Source organism: Pleurodeles waltl, chromosome 7 (assembly GCF_031143425.1).
Source record: "Pleurodeles waltl isolate 20211129_DDA chromosome 7, aPleWal1.hap1.20221129, whole genome shotgun sequence".
Classification (NCBI taxonomy): domain Eukaryota; kingdom Metazoa; phylum Chordata; class Amphibia; order Caudata; family Salamandridae; genus Pleurodeles; species Pleurodeles waltl.
The window spans coordinates 1057388098-1057416000 of record NC_090446.1 but is presented as its reverse complement, the minus strand read 5'-3'; the positions used below and the strand labels follow the sequence as shown (position 1 = coordinate 1057416000).

Here is a 27903-nt window from a genome sequence, read left to right as displayed (position 1 = left end):
TTCGGCCTGGTGGGAGGCAGGACCACTGCCGGTCTCTCTTGTCAGGCTGCTGGAGTCTCTGCTCTGACCACTGGCCTGGACATTCACTCAATATGCTGGTGCGGGGCTCCTTCAGTGCTGGGGTGGGCCCGTCTTGTTTCACAGCAGATGCAACCCTGATCCCTGCCCTCGCGCCACTCTCCTAACCAGTGTAGCCCTATCACCATGGGGCAGGGGGGGGGGGGGGCAGTGTCTGGACACCGGTGCTCCGTGTCGGTGCACCTCAGTGGGGACACAGCCGGCTCGGCGCAGGTCATTACAGCCTCTATTACCCATGCGGGCGCCAGAATCGAGCATGGGGGGGGGGAGGCACAATCTTGAAGCTGCAGGACAGCCCTTACTGTCTCTTCATGTGCAGGTGGGGCTGCAATGCGGCCTTCTTTCTATGAGGCAGGGCGATATGGGGCACATCCTAGCACAGGCCCTCGCATACCTTGATGAGCGCATCCTCCATCGGCGCTCTGTCCCTTGCGCTGACGTTTACCTCTCCCCGGCGGCGTGTTGGAGACAACTAGACTCTGCCATCTTTTTCCTTCCACGCCTTGTGGTACTTTGCACACTTCCCCTGGCAGCCTGTCGCAATGGCTACTACCTCTCCTCTCATCGCAATAATTCGCTTAGGTCATCACGGCCGGTGGGGTAAGACCCCTTCGTCACCATTGTAGTGTTTGGGGCCCTAGGGCCTCATGCTACTAATATTCATGACACAGATACATAGTTAAGGTTTGTAAAACTGACCTCGGGCACTTGCACCTGGTCCCTTTTATTATCAGTGTTACCTGACTGGTGATGCCTGTGATGGATGGGTGTGGGGTGAGTGTGGAAGCCAGTCTTCAGCAGAGTGACTGGTGAAAACACTAGAATGTGTCTAGCTGGACACTGCATCCCCCTCCCTTGGACTGTATGGTTACAGATTCAAATCCTACCTTTTAATCTCCTATGACTATAAAATGAGTACTGTTGTATTGGGTAGCAGTCAACCTATGGTATGTTGCTGCCAAGAGACCGACTTCTGTGAAGAAGCGCTTCTTAAATGCTCTTGTTACATTAAATTATACCACAGCAAGGATATAAGGAGACTGCAGTGGGTCAGCTAATACCAAGCAGCTTTAACTGACAACAAAGGACCCCAGAAGACTGTGTGATATAGCAATAAAGGGTACCTGTTTGTTGTGATGCTCACCTATATTCAGAGAGGGCTTTCAGTGGCATCTCACTCAGGAATAACCTTAGACCATGTAACAAGAACCCGGAAGTCGTTAATCACCAGTCAGCTATAAACAGATGCCATAATAAAGCTTGTATATGTTAAGGCTCCATATTCAGTTCATCCAAGAGAGGTTATTCCCCATGTATTGTGGTTTACGCATATGTGCATTAGTGCAGGTGTTTTTGAGATCATGATCACCAGTGGCGTAGTTCCTTTGGGGTTTAGTGACTGCTTGTAAGGTACAGCAAGAAATAGTGGCAGTTAGTAGGGGGAGAGTAACAGGAACTGTTTTGTTAGTTGCACGTTCCCTGTCACTGGATAAGAGGGAAGCCATATTTTCAATGTCTGACAGGAGCAGAGACTCATTGTCCATATCTATCCCTTCAAGTTCAGCATACGGTTACCAATGCACACTGAAATATCACCTGTGCTCCAAATTAGACTTCAAGATGTCCCAGTGTGTGCATGATGTGTAGACTCGCTACTTTGTATTACCTCTTTCAGAGAAGCCAGACCTTCAGAACAATGTCAAGTTTGTAGTAACGCAGTTGGAGCACTTGTGGTCCCTGTGCATGATGCCTTGCGCTTCTCATGTAGGACTTCCTCCCACTATGCGTGAAGCACACCTTTCTACGACAGCAGCACACTGAGTTGGGATAGGATTGGAGCACATCCCTGGCCCTCGCACTCACACCCAGTTTATCTCATACACCACACTCCATCCAAGCATCCTCCAACCATTTTGTGCTAGGTCCTACTCACTTTAACTCTTACAAATGAACAGGACTCAGAGGTCGCACCTGTGGTAGCTCTGCACTATACACAGGGGTGTAGCTTGGTCAGTATGATTGCTTGCGGGGTGAGCTTCAAATTTCCCACCAATCACTCTGGGACATTAAAACACTTATGAGAAGAAGGACAATATGGGTGCTTAAGGGCAGTGGGAAGACAGAAGAGTGCGGATTGTTCTGGGCACTTAAAACAACAGTTTTCAGACTAATCCAACATATTTTACGACCTTTGAATCACAGACAAGAGAGTGTGTGTTTTTTGTAAGTGTGAACATTTAAAAATCCTAGGTGAGATCCAACAAACACTCCACATTACCCGAATGAAAGCATGTGTACCCAGCTATTTACTACAGAATACATTTTTAAGGGGGAGTGTAACACCTCCTCCTGGAGCTACGCCACTGACCACACAAATGACACAAGCAAGAAGAGTCACTGGTCTCTGATGTCTTATTAAGTAGCAGGTTTGTTTCTCGACAGCTTGTCACAAAACTGCAATAGGAGTTTACACATACACAGAACATGCGATGTGTCCCAAATAATTCGAGCGAAATGATAATTATTCCGGAAGGTGCAGCATGAATTAAACATGATATCTTTCAGCCGTAGTATTACGGTCTGTTGTGTTCTGTTATGTGTTTTTTGTAGCACATTTCAGCATCCATATGATTTCTAGGCGCTTTCAGAACAATATTCTTAAAGTCAATACATTTCAGCCTTTAAAAGCTCACCATATGCTAAAAATCATAATTCTGCAACTACATCAGTAAACCTATTGACTTTTTTGTGTAATCTGATACCATATTGCCTTAACATTGAAATACTATCCAAGGACTTTCAGTGCCTATACAAGACAGATAATAGATTGAATAATGTATCTGATATTTGATTTGTACAGTAACAGCCCTCTTGATTTTAAAAAATGTATTATCTTTACAGCAGTGGCCAAAAGGAACACTGCTGTATTATTCTGTTGTGAAGCCTTGACATCTCTTCAAGTGTGAAGGTACAACTACCAGCAAGGACGTCTCAGTGTTCCATTGCGTGCTGTAGTGATTGTGAATTGCAGATATGACTGGAGGGATGACATGAATACAGCTGTACCTGCAAAGCTGCCCAACAAAGTGATACGCTCATCAACAACCCCATCAAAAGAGTACAGAAATTGTGTTCTTTGCAGTTGGCCCGTTAAATACTCTGTCACTTTTGGTGAGCCTAGCATTTGCAAATAGATTAAGGATACACGATTGCCATATACCAGCACAATTACACATTCATTGAAGTGCTTGTTGCACAGTTCAGTTTGAAATATGTCGGATTATAGAGGCCTCGCTCAGTCTTTTATCCTTCTTTCCTACTGTCTGTTATGCCGATTGGCATGTAGGGACAGCAGCAAAGGACCTCCACTTCTGTCTGTTTTGCAAAGGTTTCAGTACAGTGCCCAGCTGTGGTCTGGGTCTTCATTTCTGTTTATACAGTAGTTTGTCTGCATGTGTTCTTTGCCCTGCCTCTCTTCCATTTGCCTTCTGGGAACCAGTAGAGAGCTATTTTTGTGATGGTCTTGATCTCTTCGGATGATGTGTCCTATCTATCTCCTTTTTCTCATAATGATGGTGCCTATGCTCTCCTACTTGCATCTGTTGAGCAGTTCCAGGTCGGAAACTGTTCACCACCAGAAAATAGGCAAGATTCTTGTCAGGTTACTGGTGTGGAATACTGACAGTTTGTTGATGTTGCTTTTCATCATCTGTCTCCATTCTGACCCTAGAGTGTGGACAGAACACCGCCCTGGAAAAGCTTCAGTTTGGTGATGGTGCTGTAATGAGATGACCTCCACATAATTATCAGAATCCTGAAGGTATTCACAGTCTTGTTCAGTCTGTCCCTGATGTCAGTGCCTGCCCCTCCATCATGTGTGATAGTTCTGCATAGGCAGTTGAACTCTTCAGTTACGGCAAGGTCCTCTCCACCCACTTTGATCGGTGAAAAATTTGTCATGTTAAGTGGGATGACTACTGATTTCTTTGGTTGATCTTTAGACCCACTTGCTGTGCACAGATGTTGAGGCTATATATCTTTTTCTGCATATGCTGATATTTAGGTATAGCAAGACTAAGTCATCCCCATAATCAGTGTCCTCCAGTGTCAAGAAAAAAAGCTGCCTGATGCCTCTGGATTGGTCTTCTGTTGTGCATTGCATCAGCCAGTTGATGACTAGGTTGAAGAGTAACAACATTATGCATCCATGTCACATACCCACTGTCTGCCACCTTGTAGATAAAATTATCACAGAAGCTCTGTAGTGTACCCTAAGCTCTCAGTATATGCCAGACACTGTCACGATGGATACTGTCAAAGGCTTTTTCAAAATCATTGAAGTTGATGAGTAGTTGTCTCTGCAACTCTGTGCACTGCTTTATGTTGTGTAGAGTAAGGATATGATCAACGTACTCTTGCTGAATCCAGCATGTTATTTTCCTAACTGCTTGTCCACAGCATCAGAACTGTGCTGTAGTAACATTTTGCCATGAGTTTACTTGAGATTGACAGAAGGGTGACTCCTTGCCAGATGTTAAAGTTGGTTGATGCACCCTTCTTTGAAATCTTGATGAGGATTAATTTGTTCCAGTCATCTGGTACCTTCTGTTCCTACAAAATCAGTATGTACATTGGTTGGGGGATCTTGGCTAATGTTTCAGGATCTCCTTGAACATTTCTGCATTCAGATTGGCTTGGCCAGGAGATTTTCCTTTATTGAGAGATTGGGTCACAATGATGATTTCCTCCTTCTGTGGTAGGGCGGAGTTCACATACAAGTCTCTCTGCTTCACTTACTTGTACTGTCCTGCACAAGACATCGTTGAAGTGCTTGGCTAAGCATGCTTTCCTGATATGTCTCTGATGTGAGTAGTCTGCCTTCTGTGCCTATGATTGTGCTATTGTGTATTGCAAGAGATTTACCACTGACTATCTTCGTGATCTTAAAGACTTTCTTGTGTTCTCCTCTACTGGCTGCCTCCTGCAGTAGAGGAGGCAGCCAGTTTTAGCCTTTTAATGTTGATGGGCTGTGTACAATTGAGTCTGTAACAGTAGTAATTGATATTCTGAGTGACAGTAAGTCAGCATTTCACAGGGGTAAAGTAAATGTTGATCCTATTATTTAGACCATGATGTTCAGGGAGCGTAGATTGCAATTTCCAAAGCATTGGGATGGTGTGCTACAGCTGTGGTTCTGTGAGGTCCGGAGAGATTGGTCCATTGCCTCAAGTAGTGGAACCTTTTTTTCCAGATAAACAATATAAGAGAGAGAGCTGCCCTTATAAACCTCCAGGAACCAGGGGAACATATATATGTTATGCAGATTTGTAGAGTGCACTATTACCCAGGAGGGTATCCTGTTGTCTAACTGTATCTTGGGCCTAGTGGGACTACTTGAAAAGCCATGTCTTCAGCTTCTTGCAGAATTCAAGAAGTGAGAAGGAGGAGGCTCTTGTGTGTACTGGCAGGTTGTTCCACGCTTTAGGAGCAATGTAGGAGATGATTTGACTGCCGTATCTGGTTTTCCATATGCTTGGAGTTTGTGCAAATATGGGTCCAGATGAGCTGAGGTGTCTGGAAGGTTTGTGACATCTGATGCAATTGTTGAGGTATCCTGGGTCAGTGTTATGTAGTGCCTTGAAAGTGTGGGTGGGGAGTCTGAATTGTGCTCATTTGTGAATGGGGATTCAGTGGAGCTCCTTCAGGTGTGACGTGAGTGAGGCAGGGGAGGTTGAGAGTGATTCTGGCTGCTCAGTTCTGAATGGTCTGCAGCCTTCTTCTGAGAGTTTTGTTCATACAGGGTGTTCCTGTAGTCTAGCTTCCTTGTGAACAGGGCGTGCTTCTGGGTGCTGATTGGGAATCATTTGAAAATATTCCTCAGCATCTTCAGGATATGGAAGTCTGAGGCAGGATATGGAAGTATGAGGTGTGAAGGCATTGACTTGGGCAGTCATGTTGAGTTTTATGTTGATAATGATCCTGAGGTTCTTGGTGTGGGCGGGTGTCAATCCTAGCTCTGTTGGCCACCATGTGGCATCTCATGGTGATAGGCTCTTCCTGAAGCTCATGATTTCGGTCTTCTCTGTGTTCATCTTTAGACAGTTGGTCTTCATCCAGTGGGTGATTTGTCATGCAGGCATTGAGCGAGATCCAGGCACTGGGTGTCTTGTCTATGAGGGAGAGGTTAAGTTGCGTGTTGCCAGCGTAGAAGAGGATGTTGATGATGTGAGAGTGATATGTATATTGAAACAAATGGTTTGTGATGGGAAGCAAGGTCTTTGTAATAAATGACACAATATATATTGAAGAACAATATATCAAATAGTTGGTTCCTAATGAAAGAATAGTGGCATAATTTAAAGAAATAAATCAACCAGAAGTAGACATCAGACCACAATAGTATTTAGGGAAACAAAAATAGCTGTTTACAACAAGCGCTCAGTGCTCAAGTAAACACAGTGTACAATGCAGAGGGGAGTGAAAAAAATGGTAAAAAACAGGATGTGTATTTCAATACAATCAAGGCAATAGATGTAATCCACATTGTATGCAGCATAAGGCCCCTATGTCATTGGTTCAATGCAGCTGTATGGCTTCTAATAAAAAAGCTGATTTGCCAGAAGGGTACTGACAGCATTTCGACCCATAGTTATTTAAGGGTTATCATCAAGACATAGGTAACCTAATGTGCAGAGCAGAAATTGGAGGTGCTTGGTTTTAGCACAACATATCAGGTTTATTTAGACCCCGGGTAGAGAGTTGACGAGGCATATCACTCAATGATATTCCATGCAGTTGTTTACCTGCGTTGCAACAATCAGTGCATTTGCAGGGGTGGAATTCAGTTCCGAGATTGATTGAAGGAGAACCACACTCCTAAACAGCGCAGTGTGAACTGCGACCATGTCCAACCTGATAGAAAGTATGAGTGATTACTAATTCAATTTATTTTGTATCCTTGATTACAAACACCTTATTTTCCAGAGAAGCAAGATTGTGATGATCAGAAATGGGACTTGTTCCAGAGTTGTACTATTGTTGGATCCATTGAAGTGGAATCATAAACTCCATGTATGTGGAACCCTGGTGTCTAGATAGACAAGGCAGCGAGGATCAGAGCTGGGATGGGGTGCCAGAACTCAGCAATGGTGAATTCCAAAGAGGGTGGACCTTGTGGTCCTAATAAGCAAGACTGTGAGGATTTGCAATTGGACTTTTGTCCAGAGCTGTGGGTGGTGGGTTCCACAGAGGTGGCACAACGAGGCCCACAAAGGCAAGACTGAGGATTGGTGATGGACAGTTGTCTAGAGCTGAGGATGGTGAGTTCCAGAAAGGTGTAATCTTGGGGTCCTATCTCTGATGTCCGTAATTGACGTCCATGCCATGAGATCTGTAAGTATGTGATACCCATGGATATGGCGTTAGGTGCTGGACCTGGCCATTAGGCCACAGAAGGTGGGTTGTTTCTTGGAGTTGGGGAAGTTTAGATTATCTTTGTGATAGTTACCCTGTTAGGTTAGTTGAGACATGGGTGTTTTGCTTGACCGGATCTGTCAGCAAAAGCAGCCTTTTCACAACCCATATACTGTGTCCATAGTGATGTTCCATCATTCACCCCGATTGAATCTAGTGGTAATTTAATGCTTCCCGTGCTGCCTAATGGTCCACTTCAAATGCTTTAGGGCTCATATTGATGACTGCCAGCGGATAACACAAGAAATAAAAATGCTGCAAGAAGAAAGTGGTCGATCTGCGAATCAAAATATTTATAAAAAATGCTGAGACAAAAGGAAGTTGTTTGAGCTTTTTTGAACAGTTTGTAGCAATTTTCTGCTGTAAGGCGAAAGGCAAGCTGTATCAAGTTGGTTTCCGACAGTGACCCGCTTCCCTGCTCATGTTCCTGAAGTAGCTATATGTAATGAGGTGAGTGGAGGCTGGGTTTTGGGAGGGAGACCAGGCGTCCCGGATTTCCCCGTCAGCCCCAGTTTTCAAAGAACTGTTCCGGTGTACCGACGCTTCTCCTAAATTTAAATAGATGTCCCGGTTTTGGGACAGCGGTCCAGTCATCCTGCAAAGCAGGCCACAGGCGCCTCTGAAGTCTGAAAGAATGTAAGCGTTTTATTGTCTGTTTTTCAGGCAGCGCACGAGGAGCTAAGCTGCATGTTCCCAAAAGAAGGGGAGTTTTAGTGGGGAGAGGGGCCGAGGGTGCTCAGGGTGGATGTCCTGCCATAGCTAATGGCATTTAATCGTGTTAACATGGCCGTGTGTGTGTGTTAATATATGGCGTATCCCTTTTTATGGTGTCTGGCACCATTAATGATTCGGGTTATGGAGCATCCAACAGACTTTAATAGAGATTTCACTGGTCGCCGTGGTCAGACTGAGTAAGCCCATCATGTATTTGATCCCACCCTTAGCTCTTCTTGCATTATTTATGACTTGACAGCAAAGTTTTGCCACCCGTTGGCTTCACTCTTAGTTATTCTGTTCTGTCCTGCTGTGATGTTTATATTCTGGTCTATTGTGCCTTTCTCTGTTGCTCAGTAATCAGGTATTCTATTCTTATTTAGGAGAAAGAAGTGATCACTGATCTCTAATCATTAATAGTACTCACACCTTTATACGGAGCAGTGCCCCTACCAGATGCAATGCAGTTTTATTGCCCAATTACAAATGGTCATTCAGAGTTCATCCCCTCCTCTCATTTGCATCTCCTTCCCTCGTGCTGCGTGGGGGGGGGGATCTGAAACCAGACACTATGTTTAAATAGGCTTCACTTCGTCTTATAGACCGTTATATTTAGGAAACACATTTATTCCATATTCCAGGTCGAGCTTTTGCCACAGGACAAATATAGCTTATGTGAACAAGCATCTGGCCTTAGCAGAGACGGCAGGAGTTAGTCGCTCAATTTAGTTGGAAGCCAGGTTACGGAAGTCTACAATAGCACCACGAGACGCCTGCAAGCACCTTTCATGGACTTTTTTTGTCAGAATACCGAAAAATGCTGAAAGAAAAAAATGCATGAAATCCATGCATAGGTGCTTGTTCCAGACCCAAAAATTATACATAAAAAGAGAAACAATCAGGCACTCATAAACCCGAGGGTGCCCCAGGCTAACCACATCCGTCTAATCCCCGACAGCATCTACCGGCACCTAAAACTGCCCTTGTGCTTCAGCACTTGGTCTTCTCCGCTGCTGCCCCGGATCACCTCAGTTGCCTGGTTGTTTTCACGCGCGCCTTCTCTCTGACTGGATGATCCACACACACCCTGTCTGCGACCCTCCTAGGATGACCTCTGCCTCCAGCAGTGATGCGGCGTCCTAGGTCCGCCATTATGAAGGTAAGTCTGTGTGTAGGAGGTGCGCTGGGACCACGCGTGTGCTTGTCATTGAGTGACTTCTCCAACCATAACAGACGCTTCAACTAATTTATAGTTTCACTGCAAAAACAAGGGGTATTTCTAAAGAGTTGTGAAGTTTGAAGGGTGGCAAAAACCTACTTAGTGGTGAAACCTCACGGCGAGTTCATTGACGTTACAAAGGCCCCTGCAACCCCGCGGTGGTGGGGAGAGCGAGCTTCAGAGGGCCCCCTCGGCACAGCACCTGGCCTAAGTGAGTCCGGAGGGGCCCCTCCAGTTTCGTTACTACAGAGGTGTAGTGTGCAACTAAAATAAACACTCCAGTTGTGCTATTCGATTGGAGTAGTGGGCGGGCTTACCTCAGGGTGTCTGCCACGAGACCAGAAGGTGACCCGGAAGCGCCTACCCCTAAGGACCCGACCTCCCAGCATCCGTAGAAGAAATCCTGTAATCACCTTATTCCGCCTGTGTCTCAACGTGAGGTAATGGCGCCTTTCAATTTACAGACAATTAGATGTTATGAAGTGGCTGCGAGGATGAAATATGGGTGTAATTACTGAGTGAGCCGAGCGCACCTGCTGGCTTTTAATGACACGTTTTTAGCAGCGAGATTATTTGTTTAAGAAAACCCATTGATTTATCAGCATCGGCTGCCGGTGATACGTGTTTAGTAAATAAAACGTCCCGCATACATTGAGTGCGCGTTGGCAGCGTAGGGATGGAAGGTGGCCACGGCTGGACGTCCTCACAAGAGTGTGCAGGGCTGCGGGACAGGCCGAAGCGGGAGTTTGCGCGACTGGCCCAGCTGCCTCCGAACGGACAGTTTGACTGGGGCAGAGCGGCACCTGACAGGTGACTGACTCTATCCGAGACGAGCCAACTCTTTGCTTGTCGAGATTTCCTGAGGGAGGCAGGTATTTGTTACCCAGTGTGAACCTCGCTGTCACTTCAGCGAAGAGAAGGGGGCATCTTGTCACTCGCAGTCTTGGCTGAACCCGTGGCCTCGGCTGTTGCTTGGTAAAACTGCCCCTGTAATGCCGCTGTCCAGTAATGTTTCCTTCTCTCTACAACATGGAGGCTCGGAGGGGTGTAATTATCGAAGCCCTGACGTGCCTGCCTGTCTGGCATCAACCGCTCATTGTTCTCCGAACAATGCCAGAGCTGCTGAAATGTGTGTCAGGCCCCAGGTGAGCGCAGCGCTGCAATGAATTGTCACATTGTTCGCGGGCACCACGGAAGGCGTGCCAGGTGGCATGCTGGCAGGATCATGGGCTGCTCAGCTCCGCGGCTCAGAGCTTGCTTCTCAGACGGACACTTTCATTCAACCACTGGGCGTGTGCTCCCAAGGGACTGCTGTTGTCTGTTCATACAAAACAAACCTGTTAGTGCACGATTCCGATGGGTTTTAGAATTAAAAATATTCAAGCCGTACAGAGAAGAGATATGAGCAGGTGTATATTACAGCAAGCGCATAGAATGGTAGTCACACGTACACACTAACGATGACGAGCTGTGTGTACCATTGCAGGTACACAACGCAGCGATCTCGGCGAGGAATAAAGTCTCGCAGTGTAAGTCCATGCTCGAAGTACACATAGCAGTCTAGTCTGTGTGATATAGTCTGATCAGTATATGATATAAGTATTCGTAGACTACTGCTGAGTGTATGATACTGGCTGGCATTTAGAACCCATTATACAAGTACAGCGACAAAACTACTGTGTACATTATAGACTGCGATCGTTACAACCTGTGTGACAAGTACACACAACAGATTATTTAATGTATACTATGTCCAGATCATTGTACACATGGATTTAAATACAGATATCAACCTAGTTAGTGTATAACAATCTCACTATAGTAAATCATGTTCGCAGCACAGGCTACTGAACTTGCAATAAAGGATACGTATTACAACCTAATCTATACGTTTCAAGAACTGCCAATGGATTGTATAAAATCGTCTGATTATTAGATCCCATGCTACAAGGACATAACACATCCTATCAATTATACAATATAAATTAATCATTAAAACCTGTGCTGTAATTAAAGGTAGAGTACCATTGAGTGCATGTATAGTGCACGCTGACCAATAGAAATATAAAAGCAATACAGAGTGGCTTCATGAGTGGTGTATATAAGACTCTGGCCATTATAACTCAAACTATAACTAGCCATTGAACCATAAGTACAGGAGTCCGTGACCTTTTCTGTGGGAAGGTCTATTTCAAAATACTATTTGTCACTGTTGCAGTGGTGGCAATGTCAAACAAATGTCTATTACCCCCAAACCCATCCTCCCTGTCACATTCAGCTAAGCTACGAGGCCCCAGCCTCCACAACAGACCTCCTATTAAGTGAAGCCTTTTTACAGACTCCATTGATCGCTACATCATAAGGTGCCGCTTTGCTTTTTGTTTTCAGTCTTCCTGACAGGATGCCAGGATGGTGTTCGAGCAACAAAGGTGAGGGTAGTTTGTGTTTAAAAAAAAAAGTTACCCACGATTGTGTTGCCACTAGCCTGACGGCCAGAAGATTGATATGACTGGAAATGTGGAATGTGCACCCAACAGAGAGAGATCATTAATCCATCGACTTCCATTCACAGGTCAAAAATTCTTTGGTACTGAGCATAATGGCCTAATTAAACAGCAAAACAAAAAAAGAAAATACAGCGGAAAAAAAGAAGATCCTTCAACCTTTCAGACCAGTTGCAGCAAAAATAATCTTTTTTGCAGAGGAAGCTGGTGCAATCCACACAGCAGTTATAATTTTCATTTCGAGGCCAGGCCTGAGATCTGCTGGGTGAAAAGATCTGACCACAGTTATCAGAACCCCAAAATGATGACTATCAACCGCAGATGACGGGGGAAGACTGGCAAATACAAATGATACTGTGATCAGATTAATAAAGGGCAAATGGGCATGCATGTAGATGTATTTCCCATTGAAAAATGCAATTTGGACCTGCTGAAGATAAACCTATTTGTGGGTACATGAGGGGTCCGCTCTTCTTTTCATACCCAGTAATCTGATAGTCAATTAGATTAAGCTATATCCAAGAAGGTACTGGATTAGAACCCTTACGTGTTGAGGTTTGGTTTAGTGTAAGAATTAAGAATCTGTAATACATGCGTATTCTAGCAGGGTGTTTCCCACCGTTATGGAACATTAACCCACCTCTTAAATGTTAAATATTGCTGCTCCATCGATATGCATAAGGCACTATGGATGTCGTAGCTATGTGGAATAATGGAAATAATAATGAAAATTATATTTTAAAAGTGGGTGCGCCCAATAACAGAAAATGGAAGAGTTTTAAAAAGAACGTCTGCCTTGGCTATGAGAGATCTCCGCTGTCAAAGGATCCAATAAGGAAAGACTCTCTTCTGAAAGCAGTAACACACGTGTTGGAAAAGGTGCAATAACAGAGGCATCGCCCCCAATAAGAACACAAGGGCTTTGCTCGATTTTGTTCTTGGTTCCCAAATTGGCAGAAACAAACCGTCTTGGATTTAAAATGACTGAATGTTTGTTCTCAGTACTTCCTTCAGAATGACAACTCTGCGGCAGGTGATTCCACTGTTGGCAGAAGATGATGGCCCTAGATATTCAGCATTCTTATTTTCATGTTCCTAGTCATTAGGAAAGCTGGTCACTTCTAAGATTTGCAGCACAGGGGCATTGTTTTCAGTTCAGAGTCCCTCCCTTTAGGCTATCAACATTGCCATGGCTTTTTACAAAGGTACTAGCATCAGTAGTTTTGGTATTACATCTGGTGATATTCAATTAATGCCGTACATAGATGAGTGGCTACTTTTTTCTCCTTTTTCTAAAACACAGAACAATGTGAAGAGGGTTACCAAATGTCTGGATTATGTACATTTCTTTAGGTTAAAAAATCAAACTGGAAACCTGAACAAGTCAAACTATTACCTGAGGCCCTGTTAGACACGTCAATGACTCAGGTGTTTCTTCTGGTAGCAAGAGCCCTCTCTTTGGAGGAAGCACTTACCTGTCAAGAAGCGTGAGCCAGGCTATTTCTGAGAGTACAGGGCTCGATGGCGGTGATAGCAGCAGTGGTTCAACAAAAACTGCTACTTTAACACATGCTAGGCCATTGGTCATCGGAGACACAACATTTTGAGATTGTGATTCCCTTTTTTTTAAAAAATACGGAAAAGAAAAAAATTAATTACAGACAAAATAGGAAAAAAAGGAGATCAACAGACGATTATACAATGCATTCCGATCAAAGTGCCTTATTTCCTTTTCGCTGGCCCGCTACCGTGACCGAACCCATTCCCCAAATAGCCCCCATATTATCTGCCCCTTCCGTCTAGCCTGCCTCCCCTTGTGTTGATAAAAGGGGACTCCAGATAATAAATAGATAAAAGTCATCTCAGCCACTGCAGACATGAGGGGGGGGCGTGGATCTAACCATGCAGATGCAACACAAAGTCGGTATACGGCCACTGACATAAAAATAAAGGCCTTTTGTGGTTTTCCCCCTCTCTCCGAGACCCCTAAAGCCATATTATCCGGGGTAAGTAGTACATCATATCCTACCACTCCCTTTAACACTTGCTGGATCTCCCCTTTCAGCGTCTCTATTTTTACACAGGTAGCAAACAGATGGGTAATGTCAGCCCCGAATACTGAGCATCTCGGGCAGTGGGTTCCCTCCGACCTTCCCCCATTTAGCTATTTGAGATGGGGTATAATATAAATCATATATTGTCTTGTAGTGCTATGCCTGTAGTGCTGAAGAAATTAGCGTAGTATATCCAAATTCAAGGGATTCACAAAATTTGATACCTCCTTTATTAATGTTGCTTTCCCACTTCTTACTGTATTTCTCAAGGTCATTGGGTTGCTCTGACGTAAACATTGAATTTAGAAAACCTATTGATAATCTGCCCCTCTGTTCCCTTCTCCAAGAGTGGTTTCTTTGCAAACACCTGTATGCTGCCATTTATTTTGCTTACAAAATCTCTTTTTTGCAGATATTTAAAAAATTCCTTTTGCTCCAGTCCGTACTTTTCTCGGAGATCCCCAAATGTTGTGAATCCCGTACCCTCGTAGAAGTCTCCTAACCTTCGAGCCCCTTGGAGAACCCACTTAGCAAAGTAACGATCTTTAAATATCTCTGGAAGAGCAGGGTTATTATCTATTGGCATATAGTGATTAAACCTGCCAAGACCTGCCTTTTTCCGTCAGGAGCACCAGCATTTGAAAGCGGCTTCTAATACCTTAAAACAAGCTTTCTTGTAATAGCTAGATTCAACTAAGACCAGCAATCCCCTATTAGCTATCGGGCCAATTAATAGCTCGTAGATATCTGGGTAATATTCTGCCCCTGTCATCCCATACTTCCCCACCATGAGCGGATGCATATATTGGAAAGCTGCTGCCATTTGATACAGGTTAAAATTCGGGACAGACCATCCCCCCTTCTCTCTAGGTAAGGACATTAATTGACTCGCCCTTCTACACTTACCGTATGCTCAAATAAATCTGGTTACTAGCTGATCTATTGCTGTAAACCATGATTTATCAAAAGCCAAAGGAATTGCCCGGAAAACTTATAGTACCTTGGGGAGAAATATCATTTTAATCATATTGCATCGCTCCATAATGGACATATGCAAGTTATTCCATCCGCTAAAATCTTGCCTTGCTTTCCCCTAAACCAGCTTCAGATTCAAACTAAATATGTTCTCCACCATAGGGGTAATATCTATACCTAGATATATTGCATGGTCCACCTTGCGGGAATCTTGGGAAGTCGTATATTTATTCACCAATATCTGCGTTTTCTCCCTATTTAATAAATACCCAGAAAACTCCCCAAACTTACTCTTTCCTTCTCTATTTCTCTTAAGGCTTCATCTGGCTTGGCAGTTATAATAGCTATATTGTCCGCATATGCCAATACCTTAGTATCCTATCCAGACCTATGAACTGGCAAAATGGCAGAGTTCTTTCCCAGCTTCCTAAGCAAAGGATCAATATATATTGCAAACAGCAATGGGGAGCATGGACACACCTGTCTGGTGCTTCGCCCTATTCGTATACTATCAGATTGCCCTCCCATTAACTGTATCTGTGCGCTGGGACACGTATAAATAGCTTTTGTTGCCAGTAAAACATTTTCCTCCAAACCATAGATCTCCAGTATTCGCCAGAGATAATCCCAATTCACCCTGTCAAAGGCCTTCTCCGCATAAAATAATGCCACTGCTATGGGTTTTTCTGCCACACCAGTTGCGTCAGACAGCGTAATGACTCTTCTAATGTGATCAGTAGTATCTCTCCCGTAAATAAACCCATGTTGGCTTAGTGCAACTAGTTTCTTGATAACAGTAGAAAGCCAAGCTGCAAAAATGTTGGAGTAAATCTTAACATCACTGTTTATTAATGTAATTGGCCTATATGAGTCTGGATTATGTGGCGCCTTTCCCTTCCTCAAAAATACTACTGTGTTAGCTGAGGACCAGGAAGGAGGAGCATTGCTACCTTTTGATACCTGACTTAATAGTTCCAGCATTACAGGCAAAAGTAAAGCCTTAAACAGTTATAAAAGTCTAAGGGGATTGCATCTGTACCAACGGCTTTTCCCATGGGAAGTCCCTGAATTGCCTCTTCCAGTTAATCCAAGCTAATTCCATCCTCCAGTACCTCCAGCTCCTTTTTCGAGAGCTTACCAACCTTTATAGTACTTAAAAACCTATACATTGCTTGCTCATCTGTAGAGGGGGCAGGTTTATAAAGCTTGGCATAGTACCTGCGGAAAACTTCCCTGATACCTTTAGGATCTGTAATAATCCACCCTGAACGTCTTTAATTTCTTTTATAATCCCAGCAGCCATTTTATGTCGTGCCCGCACCGCCATTAGGCAGCTGGCCTTCTCGCTATATTCATAACTTTCGGAGCGCTTCGAGAGGTATTTTTCCGCCACTTTTTTGGCTGACATCTCATTGATTGTAGCCTTGGCTAAAGCAATCTTCTCCAAGGCTGCGTTCGTATCCCTACCCCCTTGAATAACCGAGATCAGATGGCTTTCTGCCTCTTTAAGCTTTAGATGTGCCTCTTTTACCAAGGCTTGGGTATACTTCTGTCTTCTAAGGCTGAAGCTCAGGGTTTCTCCTTGTATCTCTGCCCTTTAAGGTATCCTATACTATCTCCACCGAAGCAGTCCCCCTGTTTATTTCCAGAAATTCCTTCATCCATATATTCATATGGTGATGATATTCTGGATCGCTCAGGAGCCCTCTCTCGAAGGTCCACCCTTTCTTATTGTTTTTAAAATCTTCCATATTTACTTCCAGTATTAGTGGGTTGTGATCTGCCATAAACCGTGGTTATAGCCCCTATTAGCAATTCCAGGAAATTAAAAAAATAGTCTAATCGTGCCAATTTCGCATGAGGGGCAGAGTAATATGTATAGCTGGGGTCAGGTTCACACAGATTTACCAAGCATCCACCAACCCTAATTCTTTTTGCAAACTACAGAGAGCCTTATATACTCGTGGTTTCCGTGCATGATACCTATTGGGGGTAATACATAACAGATCTATTAAACCATCCCAACAGCCATTAAAATTCAGATCTCCACATAATATATGGGGGGGGCACTCCACTAATTCTACTGACATAAAATTCAACAGTGCGGGATCATCCGCCACAGCGCAATATAGAAAACAAAGGGTAAAACAACCTTTACTATGGTGACACTCTACCACCACCCACCTTCCATTTTTGTCTGTGGTCCGCTTTGTAAACTTAAATTTACAATTACCCTCTAATATCGCAACTCCCATAGTTTTAACATTCTGTTCACGACATACTGGAGACAAAACGGAAGGAGCTCGTCAGATTCTTGTAGCAAAGGATAGCAGCAATGGATCCTTGGCAGCTATGCGGCCTGCTATAGGGCCGACTAAATTAAGTAGTAAGGTTGGTGGCGGGTCTGTCAAAGAACTTAAGGATGTGACTAGGGGGGCTCAGTCTGATCATAAGGTAAAGGGCAGATCTCACTTTTGACTAATGGAGTACAGGAGAATGGCGTTGTGAACCCTACACTTCTCTCTAAGGACATGCCTACAGGTAAGAGAGAGGCTCTGGAGGCAGCAATTCAGAGAGGAGCCCCTACAAGTTAATAATGGTCCCTCTGAGAGCCTGGACCCTGACATGTCACAAGCTTGCGGGGGGAGTCGAGCACATGAGTCTAGGAGCATGATGGGGCAGGTTGCACAGATTGAAACTTTCATCGGGGCACCTACAAATGACGGCATACAAATGCAAAGGGAGAGCTATAAACAAGTTGTTAAAGGCAACCATGACACTGCTGACGAACCCCTAGAACCCTGTATTAGAAAAGGGGAAGAATTAAACCTAGCAGGTGACGACGCGGTGGAAGATGTGAAGGTGGGAACTAGACGATTTGAAAGGGGCGGAAAGAATACGGACTGGTCTAAGGATGGCGGGACACATTTTTCTCATTAACTGAAGATTCAGAAGCTATTAGTAGAGGTTGTAATCAGAGCGAGGGTGAAGGGAGTATATCATCAGACCCAGAGAGCTTGTCTTCGGCAGTTGGTCCCACAGTTAAACATCAGCTGCACCACAGCAGGTGCAGAAAGTCTAGAACGACTCAATCTGGGAAATGGATCTCTCAGGACGGAGTGTTGCGAAGCTTAGATGGGACTACTCAGGAATCAGTCTCACGAGTTTGGAGAAAGACTCTAAGGTTGCTTCGCCTCCTAACGCCGATGCAGGTAAAAACTGCCTGAGTGAATTGATCAATAATACCGATAGCACAAATGCAAAAATACTGCAACTGATATATGGCAAAATAAGGGAACTGCAAACTGAGACACGGACAGAGAGTAGGAGAGCCTGGATAGCCACCAAGCAATTACAAGTTACGGTGCGAAAAAGTTGCCAAATCCTGTGTGGAAATTGAAGAAAAGCAAAACACAATGGAGAACCTCTGTAGTGGAGGCAGAGGTCGAGGCTCTGAAAGAGCAGGCGGAAACGCAAGGAGGTCAATTAACTGATGATATGTGGAAACTGGAAGACTATGAAAACTGACAGAGAAGAAATAATTTGCGATATCTGGGTATAGAAGAAGGGGCGGAGGGTAATGACATCAGAACATATATGATTAAACTCCTGCGGAATGCTTTTGCAGAGCTCACAAGATGGGATTGGGAGGTGGAAATTGAAAGAGTCTAGACGAGCAGGAGAGCGCAATTCTAAATACAAACATTCTAGAGCTATATTGTTTTTTTTGGTAATTATTTGTTAAGGCTAGTTATTTTTTAAAAAGCCCGTCCAGATGCCCCACAGGCTGTTGATCAGTTCACCTTTTTTACTCGACCGGATTTCTGCCATGTTACTGTGGAGCGAAGATGGAGGCTGCGTCAGTTGATTAAGCCTTTTCAAGACAAGGGAGGGGAGGCTTTTTTGCTTGCCCCAGCGAGGTTAAAGACAGAGATCAATGGGGAAACTAAAATATTTACGTCTGAAATACATGCAAAGGAATACTTGATGGAACTGAAAGTACAGAACTCACAGAAACTTGCAGGAAACTGATCAGCAATACAAAAGAACCCTAATCTGCAATGAGGGTGGGGGTGAACACAGTCGGTGGAGGTACGGCTGTCCAGGGGGGGGGGTCTCTGACCGACACTCGGGGGTCACCATCATTTAGACCAGTGGTGGTCTAATTGCTTGTTTGGTTGGTGGGTGGGGGGTAGGGATGGGGAGGGTTGGGGGGAGGAGTGGTATGGGGTAGGAGGGGGCGTGGGGATGGGGAGGAGGAATAAAAATAAAAGGAAAAGAAAAAGTGGATTGGAAGCGCAAGACTATAGGGGTGAAAGGAGAGGAGGAGAATGTAATGAGTAAAAAAGGGATGAATAAGAATAAAAAAAAATGTGTAAGTATGATATTTGGTATAAAGAGATGACACCCAGAAATAGTAAAATGTGTATAACTGTTAACAAACGTATGGGCTTAAGGGTTATAGGGAGACTCAGTGGATAAATGGCTAGATTGCGAATCGAATCTATAAATGTATGCAGGTTAAATGGTCCCCTTCAAGCAACAAAAGACTGCTGAAGATTTGAAAACATTACGGGCAGACATATATTGTCTACAGGAGAAGCATGTAGAGCATGGCAATAGATCTATCTTAGACTCTTTAGGAATGAGAGTAATAATCTGCACTAAACTGAGATCATGATTCCAGTGTCTCAAATACACTACACAGTCTAGCTTTGTGGCTAGAGATGGACAATCTCCTCAAAAGAATTACCCTTCCTCCTCTAGTCCCACTGATAGCAACTACTGATGCAAGCTAGAAGGATTGGAGAGCAGCTCTTGGACAAAAAGAGGTGAAATGTAGTTGGATTCCTTGGAAGTGTTTGTGGTCTTTGAATTGGAGGGATTTGTTAACAATAGAGAGGCTGTTGCATGCTTTTGCTGCTTTGATTCAGGGACCAGCTGTTGTGAGGACAGACAACCAGTTAGCCAAGATCCTATAAATCAACATTATGAAACTAGAATGTGGGCTCTAGCAGAGATAGCACAACAAATATGCCTGTGGGCAGAGACCCACCTTCTCTCCCTGGTAACAATGTAGATTCCAGGCCAGGACTGTTATTACGCAGACAGTTTCAGCCAGACCATCCTGTAATAGGTGAATTTTCAATTGAGGAGGGAGGCAAATTTGGTCTTCCATGGTTAGACCTTCTTGCCTTCCAAGCCTATACTCTTCACCACTGTTGTACAGAATCGAGGGAGAGTTACCTGTGGCCAGTGGATACCATGTCCTTCAAATGGCCGACTGGTTCTTTTTGCAGCTTACCTCCCATTTCCCCCTCACAAGGATGCTTCACAAGATTCAGGAGGAGAGGGTAATAGTGACTTTGGTGGCTCCTTTTTGGCGAAGGAGAACATGGATCTTGACTCTGATGCACCTGTTGGATCAGCAGTACTTTAATTTCCTGCTAACTTCAATGATCAGTTTTCCCCAAATGTCTTCCAGAGCGTTACTGGTCTTCAATCTTTCCATGTAGTTTAAAGTTGTGAGGAAGTTAAATTCTAAGAATAAGGGTGATTGGGGGAGGTAGCCATTTCTATCCAACAGTTCAGGAATACATCTACTATTACAGCATACTCATGGCACTGAAATAATTTTGAAACATAGTGACTGCGTAAAAATCTTCAGGTGACCTAGTGTGACAGCCTAGCGTGACCTTTTAAGTTCTAAGAGTTTACAGAGGGTGGTTTATCTCCAGCTACCCTATCATCGCTGTGGGTTGCGATTAGCGGTTTCATTGAAGCCTTAACAGATTTTTCTAGGGCAGCCCCATTGGTTAAGTACTATTAGAGAGCTTTAGATTAAGGAAACCAGTCCAACCTGCTATAGTTCCTCCTTGGGACTTACTAATGCTTTTGAAAGATTTATGAAAGCTTCCTTTTGAGACGTTGGAATCCACCGTCCTTGCAGTGGTTGACACCTACGATTGTTTTTCTTGTTGCATTCACACCTACCAGAAGGTTCGGAGAGTTGGGGCTCTTCTGTCCTCTTTTCCCTAAATTAGGTTTTTCCAGGATAGGGTAATTATAAAGCTAGACCCTAAATTTAAATGTAAAGTATCATCCCAGTTTCATAGGGGACAGGAGCTTGAACGAAGAAGCCATCTACGACAACTTTCAGTAGTTGGGTATGGCAGATGATTTCTGAGGCCTACACAGTTACCCAACAGAAGCTTTGCAGCACCTTCGGCAGAGGCAAATGGTTTTCCCGTGGTTGAGATAAATAGGACAGCAACATGGTCTTCTAAAAACACTTTTGTAAGACGTTACTACCGGAAGTTGGGTGACTGTTAATTTTGCTTCAAGGGTTTTTAAAGCTGTTATGGAGTACATAACAGTATTTATGGAATTTGTTTGTTTAAAAATGTATGCATGATAAAGTGGTACTAATTTCCTTCTTTCATTGAGGGATATCTGAACAAGCTTGTATATCTCATAATAGCTTAACTAACTGTGACGGGGAGGACAGTTTTTGGAGTAATGATTTTATTACTGAGGATTCAGGTAATGAAGATTACCTGTAAGTAATAAAATCAATGGTGATCATCCCCTTTCCTTAAACAGGATTACCATCGAAAGTGTTATGAAAAGCTTCATCACTATAATATATCTGACTGGCACTAATAAAATAACAGTAATAGCGACAAGTGCCCTCTAGCAGCAAGGAGGTAACATCAGCAGCAAGTGATATCAATTCAGCATGAGTTATCATTCAAATATAAGGTTAGATATAGTTTTAATTTGGGAATTCAATAATTTTGTCTCCTGACATCAGATTATAAGTGTCTGAAAACAAACGCAATTTCTTTAAATAAAGGTTGTTATATTTGTTAAAAAACAAAAAGATCAAATTTTGCTTCGAAACCTCAGTATTACAATTTTATATTTTAGTAGGTGCATATATAAGTTCACACAGATCTACCTGACCTGGATACATCTTGTTCAGTTGGTCACATATATCACATTCACCTGTTACAGCTGGCAAAGATAATACCAGGGATGCTTATAAGTTCACATGCAAGTTATAGCCATCATTATGGCAGGAGTGGCCATCATTCTGCGAGATATGGCCATGATTATGCCACAGATTATCAGAATGAGTCACAAAGGATTATTATTGTGCCAAAGAGAAAATGTGGCTCAGTTGTTGGTTTGGCAGGCAGCCACCTGAATGTTTTGAGCTGAGCAGCTCTACCTTCTGTAAGGTGCAGGAATTGTTGCTGTTCAGCTCTAGGCCCCCTGAATCACATACTGGGCTGTTACGAGCCTATGAGCTACATACTGGCAGCTGGTAAACTACTGGGAGCTTGCTTGCTACCGTTAGAGATCTCTGCATAAATTGCATAAGTGAATAATGTAGATTGATCAAAAAAATCAATTGTGTAAGTACACTGCCAAGCTTATTGAGTGTATAGGAAAGACTGATCATTAACACCCATGCCCTAAGTGCACTGTCGAGTAAGTAGCACAGGCCGATCCTCATAATCTAGGTTATAAATACAGAGACATTTTTGAGTGCATAATACTGAGAATGTATTATTTTAATTAGCATCTGTTAAATGAAAGACAATAAATGAATATTAATAGAATTCTTTTTACCACTGATTGGTTTCTGACGGTTTGTTTATGTTAAGCGCTCAGTAGACTCAACTGTTAACCGATGATAGGTACAGAGGGAAGTCTACAGTTTGAGTCTCACATGTCTCAGATGTCCTAGTGAGTGTTTAACATAGGTTGTTCATTAAACCATAGCTATAAGTTCACAGGGGCATAGTGAGCGTACAATAAAGGCTCTGTGTTAGACCTCATGCAATAAGTTGTCAGGCAGCTCTGTTAGATCTCTCACACAAATACTGAGACAAGTCCTTAGGACTAGTGTTACATGGACATAAACTCACGCCATGCCAGTTGAAAGATGAAGGGGTGGTTATATAATGTTTATGGGTGATTACTTGCACCAGTGAGGCGTTATACTTGAACCCCACTATGAAGCTGTTTACACTGTTTCTGTGAGTGCTGTACAGATCTGCTCTGTCAAATCGTTTGAGAGCTGCCAAAAGCATTGCGATTCAAGCTTTTCTTAAATCGAAGGTGCACGCTTTTTATTCCCAAAATGTTCGAATTCAGGAAATGGAATGAGTGGAAAAGGGATGAGCACACTCACTGCAAGAAAAGATATTAAAAAAGAGGCAACTTCATCATTTTAAAGTTTGGGTGGTAATTTTTTTTTAACAATGTGCGTTTTTCGTTGCATTCAATGGAAGTTGGTGGCAATATATGTTTGAGATGCTAAAGCATAGCAGGGTCGGTATTTGTCTACCTTTAGGATGTAGTGTTTGTTTTGAAGAATGAATAATGATATTCAATTTAATTTAACACAATTTCACAATTTTCCTTTTCCCCCTTTATGCCTCTTACCCCAGCACTGGAAATCTCTGTTTGATCAGGTATGTACTCTGCTTTAGCATGCCTACCACTTCCTTTGTGGGACCAGGATTTACTAACGTTTGATATTTTGTAAGTGTCTGTGTGGCTTTTTGCTTTCGACTCTCTATACTCAGATCTTAACCTCGTATCACTAACTAATCTGATTTCTATCTCTTGTGATCCTAATATTGATTTTGCAATAAATGACTCTAAAATAATTTCCTGATCCATGAACACGGGTGTTAATCTCAAACTCATACTGTCAGTAGTGAGTAGTTATTCCAGTTTGTGTGATATTTTTCTTTTTCATTCAGGCCTAAGAGGGCTGCTCACATCTGACAAAGGACCTTTGAGATTTATGGAAATTAGCACATTGTTTTAGGAATGTGCGTATCTTATAAATTTCTCTTAAAAGGAAAATTGAATCCGAAGAAATTTGTGTTGTGTTTACACTCCAGCAGCATCTATTCAGTGATTGTCAAGTGTGTACTTTGTCTTTAGATTCCTTCAGGGTTTTCTAGTCTTCCTTGGGCTTGTTGACTTTGTAGCTTTACATTTCACAAGACAGATTTGACAGGCCTTACAGACAAGTTGCCAAGAGTGGTCACCAATTACACACCAATTTTTTGCTATCTCTCCCAGATTTTGCAATGCAACTTCTATACCAAAGGGCTGCATGACAGAATCTCCAGTTGCAGACAGAATCTCCAGTTGCAGGTGGTCGCAGAATGAACTCCCAAGAGAATATTAATTAGGCAGATCGCTGTCTGAGACCCTCTCTTATTGGTTACAAACAAAGGGATTGTGGCCCTCATGGGACAGCAGACCACCATCCCTGAGCTGTATTGCCAAACGGGGAATATTTTTTAAGCAGTTTGCGTTCTTTAAAGGAGCCAGTGTTGCTTTTTGTCCTGTTCGGGAAAACATTGGGGAGGAGTGAGCAGGCAGTGATCACCTTTGCGAATCAGTTGCCAGCTCACTTGAGGTGTCACTAACTGATCAGTTGATTGCAACTCAACGACTGTGACAACCATTGATACATCCCAGTGTGACTCACTAATAGGAGGGGGCACCACATTCACGTTCCCTCCGAACTGTGGTTTGACTTTTCCAACTGGCAAAATTGGTTTCATATAGAGAAAAAAGCCCTTATTGCAGTCCCAAACCCTGTAATTTTGCAAATTACATGGTTTGCAACCACAGAAGGACTTTGTACACCTGAACTATAATTCCTGAACCAGATATTTTCCTTTCACAGCTCCAGAAAGAAACCAATGCACGATGAATAACACTGATTTTCATTATGCTCTATATTACTGACACAAATTAAAATGTATATCGGCGTTCTGAATATGACCCGGTCTTCATGAACACTCTCTGGAGGTCTCAGGTGCAAACACTATTATTTAACAAGCATTTAAAATGTGGTGGGTGTCGCTTTCACTCGAGTTACAGCTACTAATGTTGTAAATTCCTAACTGTACTTTCTTGCCACATAAATTGAAAATGAAATGTAAAACAGTTGACATAAGCGACCAGATTCAAAGTGCCACGGCTGCCATGAGCATGACAATGGTGAGCGCAGGAGTGAAAATGGTTCTTCCACGGCTGTATGTGAAGTGGGGGGCATTTTTCTGAAGGGAGCTCCTGAGTGGATGGTGTTTATCAGGGCAGTGGTGCCTTCATTCGAGAGGGACTTCCAGTTGCTTAGCTGCTACTTGGCAATGAGGAGGTGTCCTGCGCTGGGTGTTCATATCGGTATGCTGCGGGTCAAATGTGTTGTAGATCTTGCCAGTCTTCTGTTCAAAGACATTTCAGAGGTTGTTGCAGAGTGCTTGGGATGGGATGATGTAATTGTTGGCAGCTGCGGGCTGGAGAACTCATTGATAATGGTGAAGGATTCTTTGGCGTTGTAGGGGCTGGCTTTGAGCCTGAGAGTTATGGCCTTTTTTGTGTCTCGTAGTTGTTGGTGGTAGAGGTTGAGGGCAGCTTTGTATGTGGATCTTGCATTGGTGTTTTTGTTGAGTCTCCGTATTCTCTCAAGTTGTTTGCAGTGGTGCTTGGCGTCCCAGAGGTCGTTTGTGTACTAGCTAGGTCACTTGCTGTTCTTGGTGGTCTTGTTTCTGGTGGAAGCAGTGCGGTTAGTGCAGTTGGCGAGCCATTCATTGAAGAGCTTGATGTCGATATTGAGGTTCCTTGTGTGGGCGTTCCGCTAGGATCATGGTACAGTTTTCTTCAGATATTTTGCCATAGTGTCATGATGGTGCTTTGGGTTTTTCTGGTGACGTGGCTTGATGGGTGGGTATCTTGAAATGTATGATGTAGTGGTCGGACCATGTGAGCAGGGTCCTGTGGATTGTGGTGATCCTGTTGGTGGAGGAGGAAATCGTGTTGAGGGTGTGGCTTGCTATGTTGTTTGGTCCTTGGATGAACTGGGTGAGTCCAAGGTTGCTTAGGCTGTTGAGGAGGGCTGTTGAGTTTTGGTCTGTGGTGTCTTCCAGGTGGAAATTAAGGTGCCCAAGGAGGAGGTAGTTGGTTGATCTGATGGGGAGGGGAGCGATGAAGTCTGCAATGTGGTTGCAGAATTCCACTTTGAGGCCTGAGGGAAGATAGGAGGGGGGTTCCCTTCAGGGTAGCATTGCAGTCTATTCATATTTTGAAGTGGAAGTGTTCCATGGGGTTGGTATCTGAGTCTGTGGAGATGGTGCAGTCACCCGTGTTTTTGTAGATAATTGCGAGTTATCCGCCTGAGTTGTGGGTTTGGTCCTGGTATATGATTTTGTATGCGGGCGGAATAGCTGTGGCAATGTCGTGTTGGTTTGGAGGCTGGGTTGAGCCTTATTTCGGTCAGGTATGTTGCTTTTGAGGAGGTCCCAGATTTTAGTGGAGTGTTTCTCGAGGGATCAGACGTTGAGGAGCATGGCAGACAGTTGGTGTGGGCTGGTGGCATGTGCCAGTTGTTTGGAGGTAGTGGTGTAGGCGTCTGAAGAGTCACGGGTGAAATAGCAATGGGAAGATGAGAAAGGTCCTACAGTGACAAAGAGAATGGGGAGGAACATAGAGAATGAGGAGGAACAGAGCATTTTGACAAAAAATGAGTCCGAACACAGTAGCAGGGCATGGAGTGCTGTAGAGTAAACCAATAGGAAGCAGGGGAATCAGGCCATGTTAACAAAGTGCAGGGCATCATGATAGAAAGCTGCATGCGTCCGAGCACAGTTACAGGAAGAAACAATTAGGTATACTTAACTATACAAAGAAAAAGAAAAAGAGCCTGGTTAAAAAGGGTGGAAGTCATCATAAATGTATTTAATGTATGTGGATCAATTGATGTCCAGTGCTCACTTAACATCTCACATGCCCCCACGTTCCAGGACATTTCAACCAACATGTGTAAGAATCAGCCATTCAGTATGAACCTCACTTCTGCTTCTATACTTTCTTGCTATTTTCATCTCACTTACAGTGATATGAATACCCCCAGTGTGTGACTATCCATTTGTGCTGCAAACATGGTTTTTCATGTGCAACGTTGAGTGTTTTAGCAAGTGACATCAGTGTGTCATCATAAACACTCTTATTTGTGACAGAGTAAATAGACATAATGACAGCTGTTTGCTGGAACACTGGAGAGAAACTCCAAGTGTTAATTGTCATACTTGAGTTCACCTAAAGATATGTACTCTGGTTGACGCGTGCAGGTCAAGACTGGAAACCAAAATCAGTTCTGACATAATATACAAGCATTGATAAAGGCATGGGTCTCACATGTTGAACCCATTGTTTTTGGCAATGGTGTTTTGAGACAAGGGAAGTAGGTACTGTGGTGGAACGCTCAACATGGAGAGAGCAATACGTATCACAAGGGTTTTTTCCATGTCTGGGTGGCTGCAGAAAGGTAAGTACATAAGGGAAAAAAACAGCATTCATTGCAGGAGTGGGGGAAACACAGAGGTGAGAGAGCACCATGGGTGGGGTGTTTTCAAGGGGGTGAAGAGGGGTACATGCAGAGAGCAACAAATAGCATAGATTGAGGAGAAGCATATGAGGGAGCAAGTAACAGAGTGAAGGGAAGGGGGCTCCTAGCAATATGGAGAAGAGGTGAGGGAAACAGTAGGGACAAAGCAACACAGCTCAGGAGATTGTGGTGGTTTTTGTGGGAGAAGCACATGCCAAGGAGTGTGGGACTTGGTGTTTTATGGGGAGAAGCACACGAGAGAGCGACAGGGAGCACAGGGGTGAGGAAACCACACAAAGGTGAGAGCAACCATAATGCAAGGTCAGGGGTATGGCAGGGGAAAAGCAAAAAAGAGTAGGAAAGAGTAGGAACCAGAAACACATGCACTTGCATGGAATCCTTCACCATAAAGTAAAAAGGAGTTCACTTAAAATGCACAGCGGAAGGATACAAGTCAGCTAA

The 27903-nt window shown here is 43.7% G+C and overlaps 1 protein-coding gene and 1 long non-coding RNA gene across 8 annotated transcripts in view; one reads left to right on the top strand and one right to left on the bottom strand.

The window, feature by feature from the left end:
• The window catches only part of LOC138245917 (uncharacterized), a 153286-nt gene extending 143441 nt beyond the window's left edge, over nucleotides 1–9845 (bottom strand). The window contains exon 1 of the long non-coding RNA XR_011194188.1: nucleotides 9802–9845. This is a non-coding gene — a long non-coding RNA (uncharacterized lncRNA). The remainder of the gene's footprint in view (nucleotides 1–9801) is intronic.
• The window catches only part of RHBDL3 (rhomboid like 3), a 541614-nt gene that overhangs the window by 6979 nt on the left and 506732 nt on the right, over nucleotides 1–27903 (top strand). For 4 of the 7 annotated variants that reach the window (XM_069199957.1, XM_069199951.1, XM_069199956.1 and 1 more), the window contains exon 2: nucleotides 23480–23503. The exons of 1 other annotated variant lie outside the window; for it this stretch is intronic. Coding sequence is in view for 2 of the 6 variants with exons in the window: in XM_069199951.1 (XP_069056052.1) it covers nucleotides 23480–23503 (24 nt within the window). In the remaining 4 variants the exon portion in view is untranslated. Of the gene's footprint in view, nucleotides 1–9850; nucleotides 9925–10219; nucleotides 10295–23479; nucleotides 23504–27903 lie in introns of those variants that run through there. 2 more of the 7 variants (XM_069199958.1, XM_069199959.1) reach the window with 2 other exon arrangements.